At 41.4% G+C, this 10360-nt stretch overlaps 1 protein-coding gene across 1 annotated transcript in view; it reads left to right on the top strand.

The window, feature by feature from the left end:
* LMTK2 (lemur tyrosine kinase 2) overlaps positions 1-10360 on the top strand; it is an 87375-nt gene that overhangs the window by 72495 nt on the left and 4520 nt on the right. The window contains exons 10-11 of the mRNA XM_008570062.1: positions 1316-1465; positions 2293-5257. Coding sequence (XP_008568284.1) covers positions 1316-1465; positions 2293-5257 — 3115 coding nt within the window. The remainder of the gene's footprint in view (positions 1-1315; positions 1466-2292; positions 5258-10360) is intronic.

Here is a 10360-nt window from a genome sequence, read left to right as displayed (position 1 = left end):
TGTTTTGTTATCTTCAAAAGACAAGGAAATCATATTTCCATGGGTGTTAGTTCATACGTTCCGTATTAATGTCATTTTTGAAAAATGTTTACAACAAGCAGGAATTATATATTATGTGCAATAAGAAAAAAATAAGTCTGAGCTAATTAGAAAAGCCAATATTAAGGGAGTTTCCTGTAGTAGAATTGTTTTAAAACGAGGCTATAAATTTAGATAAGTGATATCTAATACATGAGAAAACATATGGATAGATAAAAATTATAATGTTCAAATTGGTAATGGAAACTAATTTGTATAATGCATATTGACATTTGCAAAACAAATTTCCTTTTTATGAGAGTCTTTGGAACAGTTCTTACACTTTCCAGTTAGGATCACGTTCCCCTCTCTTCAGACCACTGTCTCTACCACCATCTGCCCAGCTGGCCTTGGAAGCCTGGCACCAGTGTGTTTAGGTGCTCCTCAGCTCCCCAAGTTGCTAGAACTCTTCACGCAGAATAACTTGACATATACTCTGTATATTTGATACGTCGAAGCTGTCTTTGTCTTCCCTCCTGCTTATGGCTGTAGTTTAAGATGCTGCCATATTCAGCCGACCCTAGGAAGACCCAGCTCCAGGCTGCCTCCTCCTTTGCACTGCATTCTCTGCCCTTTTCCTTCCATCTTCAACTCATGTTGTGATCACAAGAAACCATGTGCTACAGAAGACTGTAGTTACTTGTTATCAGGAAAATAGTTAGATATTAGTTACAGCAGCATTTTTGTGAATTCTCACAAAATAATGTGAGTAAATCTAAAAATCTAGGACAAGTGCCTCCTTTACTAAAAGGAATACCTGTGGCAGCTGTTTTAAGAGAACATATTAAAACTGTTTCTAAATTCAGTGGATGAATCATTGGATAAACACCAGAAGAAAAAATGACAGGACAAATGAACTGCAGTTAGACTACTGTNTAAATAAATAAATAAATAAATAAAGTTGACAGTCTTATTACCTCATCCCCGTAATTATGCCTATTATCTCTGTTTCATGTTTTTTGGTATTGGCCAAAACTTCTAGAATACTGTTCAGTAGTAAATGTGAGGAGCCAGGCTTGTTGTCCTCATTTTAATGGAAATGTCTCTTTTTGCTATTCATTGTGATGTTGATTATGGGTTTGAGAGCTAATTTTATCATGTTAAAAAAACTGTCTTTTTATTCATAACCTTTTTAGTAGATACTTTGTCCTTAAAATGACTGTACAAATAAAAATGTGGGTGTTAAAAATCTGACATCTAAAGGAAGAAGGAAATAAGCATTTTCTCTTTTCCACAGGTCCCTGGGTGTGACACTTTGGGAGCTTTTCAATAATGCTGCTCAGCCCTATTCAAACCTTTCCAACTTAGACGTTCTCAATCATGTCATTAGAGAGAGAGACACAAAACTCCCTAAGCCCCTGCTGGAGCAGCCTTATTCTGATAGATGGTTGGTAACTTCATGCTGTTTTGTTATCTTCAAAAGACAAGGAAATCATATTTCCATGGGTGTTAGTTCATACGTTCAGTATTAATGTCATTTTTGAAAAATGTTTACAACAAGCAGGAATTTATATATTATGTGCAATAAGAAAAAAATAAGTCTGAGCTAATTAGAAAAGCCAATATTAAGGGAGTTTCCTGTTGTAGAATTGTTTTAAAACGAGGCTATAAATTTAGATAAGTGATATCTAATACATGAGAAAANCTCCAGGCTGCCTCCTCCTTTGCACTGCATTCTCTGCCCTTTTCCTTCCATCTTCAACTCACGTTGTGATCACAAGAAACCATGTGCTACAGAAGACTGTAGTTACTTGTTATCAGGAAAATAGTTAGATATTAGTTATAGCAGCATTTTTGTGAATTCTCACAAAATAATATGAGTAAATCTAAAAATCTAGGACAAGTGCCTCCTTTACTAAAAGGAATACCTCTGGCAGCTGTTTTAAGAGAAGAACATATTAAAACTGTTTCTAAATTCAGTGGATGAGTCATTGGATAAACACCAGAAGAAAAAATGACAGGACAAATGAACTGCAGTTAGACTACTGTGAAACATCCTGAAAACACAAAAAATTAGAGGGCCGATGTTATATTTTTCTTCATTTCCTCTTTCACTATGATCTCACCATGAACTGAACTCCTTAATGTGATTGGCAGTGATTAGGTGTAGAAACCCTTAGGGTGCTGGGTTGGCTTTGGGGTCCTTGTAAAGTCTTTTCTTACTTTAGAGTGATTTATTATCATCCCAGTAATTACCTCTCATGTGCTGCTCAGGTATGAAGTTTTACACCTCTGTTGGCTGTCACCTGACAAGAGACCAGCAGCCGAAGATGTGCACAGACTGCTGACTTACCTGCGCATGCAGAGCCAGCGGGACTCGGAAGTCGACTTTGAACAACAGTGGAATGCTCTTAAACCAAATACCAACAACAGAGACACTTCCAACAATGCCGCATTCCCGATTCTCGACCATTTTACCAGAGATCGGCTTGGTCGTGAACTGGAGGAAGTCCTCACTGTGACCGAAACGAGCCAGGGCCTGAGCTTTGAATATGTCTGGGAGGCTGCAAAGCATGACCATTTTGACGAGCGCAGTCGGGGCCACCCAGAGGAAGCCTTGTCCTACACAAGCATCTTCTTTCCCGTTGAAGTTTTTGAGAGTTCCCTTTCAGATCCCGGGCCTGGAAAACAGGATGACAGTGGCCAGGAGGTCCCCCTTAGGGCCCCTGGAGTGGTTCCTGTCTTTGATGCCCACAACCTTTCTGTTGGAAGTGACTATTATATCCAATTAGAAGAAAAAAGTGGTAGCAACTTAGAGCTTGATTACCCACCCGCATTGCTCACGACTGAAATGGATAATCCAGACAGGATAGGTGCTGAGGCAACCCGGTTTTCGGCTCACAAGAACCTGGAATTTGAGGAATCTAGTACAGATGAGGATTTCTTTCAAAGCAGTGCAGACCCCAAAGATTCTAGCTTACCTGAGGACTTACATGTGACTGGTGGCACCGAGAGCCCTTTCAATAATATATTTAATGACCTTGACAAATCGGAGGATTTGCCCAGTCACCAAAAAATATTTGACTTAATGGAACTCAATGGAGTTCAAGCTGACTTTAAGCCAACTACTTTAAACCCAAGTTTGGATGACCCCAAAGAGTCAACAATAACTTGCCACATTGAGAAGGAAAAGCCCCATAAGCTTTTTGACTGTGACCCTCTTTGCTTATCAGAAAATCATATGCACCAAGATAATTTCCATCCATTGGATGTTCAAGAATTGTCAGAAAACTTTTTATTTCTTCAAGAGAAGAACTTATTAAAAGATTCGTTGTCTAGCAAAGAACATATAAATGATCTTGAAACAGAACTTAAGAATGCTGGCTACACTGAAACAATGTTAGAGACTTCACATAGTAACTCTTTAGATACCAAGCTTAAGTTAACTGAAAATAAATCAGGCTTTTCTTTGTTACAAGAAAACATAAGCCCAAAAGGTAAAGATATAGGCGTCACGCTCAAGGGCAACTCCTTGAGCACCTCATTGCAGTCGTCCCCAGAAGTGCAGGTACCTCCTACCTCACTGGAAACAGAAGAAACACTTCCTAGTGTACCTCTAGATTCATTCCTGAAGCCAGGAGAAACAAAACCCATGAGTTTAGATGTCAGTGTCCCTGAGGACTCTCTCTGCCTGGACATGAATCCAGACTCTGTGACTGTCCCCGTTGAAATTCTCTTGACTGATGCCAAAACCCACGGCGTTGGGCGTGGGTCCCAGGACTTGACTCTCCAAAGTGAGGAGACTTTGAGACTAACCAAAAGTGACTCTGTTCTTGTTGATGATATTCTTGCTAGTAGGGTGAGTATAGGGAGTAGTCCCCCAGAACTGAGACAGAACTTACAAAATAAACCATTTTCAGAAGACCATCATAGTAATAGTTTGCTGGAGAAAGACTTGGAAGCTGTGGAGACTTTAAATCAGCTCAATTATAAAGATGCTACAAAGGAAGCAGGCTTGGTGTCTGCCCTTTCCTCAGACTCCACCAGTCAAGACAGCCTCTTAGAAGACAGCTTGTCAACACCTATTCCAACCTCAGAACAATCAGTGGAAACCCCAGACTCTCTGGATTCAGTGGATGTCCATGCAGTCTTACTGGATTCTTTAGGCTCCCGTGCTCCTCAGAAACTCGTGCCCCCTGATAAGCCGGCAGACAGTGGCTACGAAACAGAAAACTTGGAGTCTCCTGAGTGGACTTTGCACCCTGCCCCCGAAGGCACCTCAGACTCAGACTCAGCTGCAGTGGCTGATGGTGGTCGTAGCAGTTTGCCCTCCAACCCGGTCATCATCATCTCAGATGTAGGCGATGGTCACCGAGGTACAGAAGCCACCTCACAGACTTTTGCACCTGGCTTCCAAAGTTCATATCGAGACTCTGCGTACTTCTCTGACAATGACTCTGAGCCTGATAAAAAGTTTGAGGAGGTCCCAGGAACCTCCACATTGGCCTTGGTGTTGGAACAGGGTCAGGCTTTGCCCAAGCCAGTCATTCCAGAACAAAGCCCTGGTGCCAAGGATAGTTGCCTGGAAAACCAAAAGGGACACCCAGATCAAAGTTGTCTGTACGCTTTGCAAAATCCCAGTCACCTGGAATTAAGAGAAACATTGGAGCCAGCACAAGGTGATGTTTCCAAACAGATGCATCCTACAGAGGATGAGGCTGGCAGTCCCTCCTTGAGTCTGCTGAATTCTGAACTTAGCGGTGGTGATGACTTCACGACACAAGAAGATTGCCCCTGCACCCTCACTTCGACTGGAACCAACACTAATGAACTCCTTGTGTATGCAAATTCTACAGTGGATAAGTCCTTATCTGGACACTCCGAGGGCCCTAAGTTGAAGGAGCCAGATATTGAAGGGAAATACCTGGGGAAACTCAGTGTGTCCGGGATGCTCGATCTCTCTGAGGATGGCATTGATGCGGACGAAGAAGACGAAAACAGTGACGACTCTGATGAAGACCTGCGGGCCTTCAACCTGCACAGCCTCAGCTCCGAGTCAGAAGATGAAACTGAGCACCCCGTGCCTGTGATCCTCAGCAATGCCGAGGATGGGAGAAACTTGCGGAGTTTGTTGAAACCATCTGCAGCCGTGGCCATTGATCAGCTACCTGATGACTGGAAGAAAGAAAAGAAGGCAGTAACATTTTTTGATGATGTCACAGTCTACCTATTTGACCAGGTATCTGTTACCTCTAAATTATTTTATCTGTGTATTAGAGAATTCCAAAATGTGTTAGGAAATTGAGTGTGGTGTGATATTTAATTGCTGTTTTGAGGCAACAGATTGTGATTACTCAAAGTAATTTGAGCTTAATTATGGTTTCAAGAATATACAGAAATGTAGTTTGCACAGGGAATTCTTATTAAATGAAGGGAAGGAGATCTGAGTGCTCTTCCTGGATCTCCTACTAGAGTCCTACTGAAATTAGTTACCCTTCACAGACCAAATTTTTAGAATCTGACAATTGGCAATAGGACTCCAACACTCGGGTGCAAGCCTAGAACAGTCTCTGGCCAATAGCTCTGGAGACAGACCAGCCAGCAGCAACCCGTCGTGCATGTCTGGAAGGGGTGATGCGCGGGCAGCAGGAGAGTCTGCCTGCTCCCGACCCCCTCCTCTTTCCCTGCTTTGGAGCTTAGTGGGACTGCTCAATGGGTATGGATTTAGACTTCTTTAAAAATGTAACATAATTCGAGTGTTTTGTTTTTTGTTTAATGGTCTTTGTTAATGAGTCTCCATAGTCCTTGAATTTGCTTCTTGAATCGACTGGATTGTAAGTAAAGCTCAGTCGTGGGACATGGGAATGGGGCCCCATCACGTTCCAGAGGGTGCAAGAGTCCTTGGCGTCACCTTCATGTTGCTTGTCCTCCCTTTTTGCGTAGTTCTTGGAACCAGGGCCTTGGTGTCTCAGCCCCCGTGCAGCACCATCCCTCTGGGGCCCACGGCCATGGTGGTCCCATGTGATGCTCCCTTGGCAGCTCCGTCTTCTTTCTCTTGCGTGTTACTTTATGCTTTGTTGTTCCTCTGTGCTCTGTCCTCTTGTTTTTATTATGTTTCCCAAAAAGTTATTAAACCACTCACATTTGAAGTTCAGCATGTATTTGAGGGAGGGCATATTAAAGAAAAGTAGCCTCCTGAGCTCAGCCCACCCTGTTGCATCTGAATCTGTGAGAGGGGCCAGGAGGCTGCCTTTCTTTGCTCATTCCCCAGGTAGTTTCTACACACAGTCGAACTCAAAGCCTTTGAGCTAAGGGAGCCTGTGAAAATAAGGTGCCAGTGGCTGCTAAGAGCAGAGGGGAGAAGGGACCACCCGGCCGAGGCTTTCTGTTTTGTTATCAGTGTGTCCTTGGATCCTTTTCTTCACCTTCTCTGTGAACTTGAATTATAGTCATATTTCACCACTGATGGAGGAGCTGTTGGTGGGACAGAACTGTAAACTGTGTTCAGTGGGCAGTGTGGCCAGGGGGCTAGGGAAGACACATTCTCCACTTCTTGGGAGTCTGGGGGTCTGGGGCTGTGTGAGCAGGACCCTGCCCCAGTGGAGGCAGTGTGCCAGAAGAGCTCCCTGAAGCCTCTATGGAGGATGTTGTGTTTTGCCGCTGTAGAAGACAGGACAGAATTGCAAAAGATTAAGAATCAAAGAAGGTCATGCTAGTTACGGGGTTTTGATCTAGTTACAGTACCTAGATCAAATACAAGACATGCTTAATAGATATGAGGCTTTGATAAAGGGGTTAGTGTCATAGGGAAAGTCAGAAAGTGGGTTAAGTTCAGAATAAAATCCTGAAAATCTTTCTTATGACCTAAGATTAGTTTTCTTATGTGGCTCATGCAGTTTGCCATGGAGTGACAATGACCAGCTGTTTCAGCCTGATGCTGTTTTATCCTGCTTCTACTTCTTAATTTAGTGAGCTGGTTTTGAAGTAGTTTAATTTTTAAGTAGTTTAAGTATAGTGTAAGCATCTTAGCTCTAAAGTTTTAACTGAACGTTCATGGACTTTGGCAGCATTGGTTTGGTTATGTCACTGTTAGTTCAGCAAATACTTAACCAGCTCTAAGTGTAAAGCACGTTCTCATGAAATCACAGCCCGGATTAGTAGATGGTCTGTTAATGCCGGCACCTTATATACAAGCTTTGCTTCCCCACGCAGGGGTGGATGTTACTCTTCTTCAGGGAGAGGACCCTGAAGCTCAGAGAAATTAAACCCTAAACAGGGGCACAGCCCCCAGTAAATAGCAGTGCCAGGACTTGACCCAGGTCTCCCAGCTCCAACGTCAAACTTTTCACCACCGAGCTCTGCAGCTTCTTGCATGGGCCTTTAAAATCTGACGCCTGGCATCATGCTTGACTTTCAGCTCTCATGTTGTCTTTCCTGGATGCCGAGTGTTCTTGAGGCAAAAGTAGTTGGTAATGACACTTACTTGCAATTAGTGTGACACATGGCTGCCCTCCAGTCTGATCAGAGAATCACAGTTACGGTCCCTGACTTATGATGGTTCTACTTATAATTATGATGGTGTGAAATCAATAAGCAGTTAGTAGAAACTGTTCTTCGAATACCTATGCAGCCATTCTGTTTTTTACTTTCAGTCCAGTATTCAATAAACTACATGAGGTATTCAACACTGTATTATAAAATAAGCTTTGTGTTAGATGATTTTGCCCAGCTGTAGACGAATGTAAGTGTTCTGAGCACATTTAAGGTAGGCTAAGCTAAGGTATAATGTTTGGTAGGTTAGGTGTAGTAGATATATTTTCGACTTAACAATGTTCTCAGCTTACAGTAGGTTTATCAGCAGGTGCATCCCCATTGTAAGTTGACGAGTGTCTGTATAAACAAGCACTGAGCTCAGTTGCACTCAGCATAGCCCTAGTCATTATCTGTCACAGTAGGACCAGGGCTCTGCATTAGGCCCGTGCCATGAGGCTATCTTCAGAGTCCCAGTCCTAGATCCTGGAGGCCCTCAAACTTTTGAGAAATAAATATTCTCGGGCTCTACCTAGGTTTTTTTGTTTGGTTTGTTTTTTTTGTAATGCTGGTCTCATAAAATGAGTTGGGAATTATTTCCTCCTTTTAAGGTTTCTGAAGAGGGTATGTAGATTTGTTGATTTTTCCAAAAAATTGCTTTTGGTTTCATGGATTTTTTTTCCTTTATTGTTTTTCTCTTTTCAGTTTTATTGACTTCTGCTTTATCTTTATTATTTCTTTCCTTCTGCTTGCTTTGGATTTTATTTTGCTTTTCTTTTTCTAGACCCTTAAGGTAAAAGCTTAGGATTTGAGACATTTCTTCTTTTTTAATATTAGCATTTTAATGCTGTAAATTTCCCTCTACCTTACTTTAGCTGCATCCCACAAATTTTATTATGTTGCATTTTCATTTTCATTCAGCTCAAATTATTTTCTAATTTTTCTTAAGACTTCCTCTTTGACTTGTGGATTATTTATTTATAAGTATATCAGTTAATTTCCAAGGGCTGGAGATTTTCTTACGTCTTTCTGTTGTTGATTTCTTATCTAATTCTCTTATGGTCAGAGAACTTATTTTGTATTGTTTCAATTCTTTTACATTTGTTAAGGTTTATTTTAGAGCCAAGATATGGTCTGTCTAGGTAAATGTTCTGTGTGTACCTGAAAGAATGTATATTTTGCTTTTGGTGGGTGGATTGTTTTATAAATGTCAGATTTAGTTTGTTGATAGTATTGTTCAGTTCTTCTGTATTGTTGCTGATTTTTCTGTCTACTTGTTCTATTACCAAGAGAGAAGTGTTGAAGTCTCCAATTGTAATTGTAGATTTGTCTACAGTTTTCATTTCTGTCCATTTTTGCTTCGTGTATTTTGCAGGTACATTTAGGATGTTATGTCTTCTTGGTGAATTGACCTTTTTATCATTATATAATGTCCTTCTTTATTCCTTTATCTGATAGTCGTATAACTGTTTCAGCTTTCTTTTGATTAGTGTTTGCATAGTGTATCTTTTTTCAAACCTTATGCTTTGAGTCTACCTGTATTATATTTGACTGAATTTCTTATAGATAGGATATAGTTGGGAAGGGTTTTTAAGTCTATTTTGAAAATCTGTCTTAATGGTGTTTTTACACTTAATGGTGTATTTACACCACTTACATTTCATAAAATTGTTAATATATTTGGATTTAGATGCACCATTTTATTAATTCTGCTCTGTTTCTTAACTCTCTTCTTCCTCTTTCCTTCCTTTTGTGTAATTTGAACATTTTTAGTATTACATTTTAATTTAGCTATTGTGTTTTTTACTATAAATTTTCTCTTTGTATAATTATAATATATATATTTAACTTTTCACAGTCTACTTAGACCTAATATTTTACTATTTCAAGTGGCATGTAGAAAACTTAACCACCATCCAGGCCTTTTACTGTCCCTCCCCATCTTAACATTGTCTCATGTACACAGGCATTAAAGACCCACCAGACAATGCAATATGTTTTACTTTCAATCATCAAGCCTATTTTAAGAAACTCAAGAGGAGATGAATAGTATTATATTTACACAGATAGTTACTACTTCTGTTATTCTTTTTTCATTACTGATGTTCCAGGTTTCCTTCTGGTATCATTTCCCTTCCAATTGCAAAAGTTTGTTTAGCTTTGCTTTGCTTTTTTCTTTTTGGGCAGCTGGCCAGTACAGGGATTGAGCCCTGCACCTTGGTATTATCAGCACCTTACTCTAACCAACTGAGCTAACTGGCCAGCCCCCCCTCCACTCCTTTTTTTCTTTTAGCAAATTTACTGGCAGCAAATTCTCTTAGTTTTTCTCCATCTGAGACTGTCTTTATTTCATACTAATTCCTGAAGAGTATTTTCTCCAAATATAGAATTTCGAGTTGACAGTTCTTTTCTTTTAGCATTTAAAAATGCATCTCTTGGGCCAGCCTGGTGGCGCACTGGAGAGTGCGCCGCTTGGGAGCACGGCGGCGCTCCCGCCGAGGGTTTGGATCCCATGTGGTGACTGGTTCCCGCTCACTGGCTGAGTGTGGAGTGGGCGCAACACTGAGGGTTGCGATCCCGTTGCCGATCCCGTTGCCGATCCCGTTGCCGGTCCCGGGCTCCCGCCGAGGGTTTGGATCCCATGTGGTGACCGGTTCCCGCTCACTGGCTGAGCGTGGAGTGGGCGCAACACTGAGGGTTGCGATCCCATTGCCGATCCCGTTGCCGGTCCCGGGTACGGGCGTGACACCAAGGGTTGCGATCCTGTTACCGGCCAGTAAAAAAGACAAAAAGGAAAAAAAAATGCATCTCT

The sequence above is a fragment of the Galeopterus variegatus genome, unplaced genomic scaffold (genome assembly GCF_000696425.1).
Source record: "Galeopterus variegatus unplaced genomic scaffold, G_variegatus-3.0.2 Scaffold566, whole genome shotgun sequence".
Taxonomy (NCBI): Eukaryota; Metazoa; Chordata; class Mammalia; order Dermoptera; family Cynocephalidae; genus Galeopterus; species Galeopterus variegatus.
Note: the sequence above shows the minus strand (reverse complement) of the source record. Positions and strands in the feature narration are given on the sequence as shown.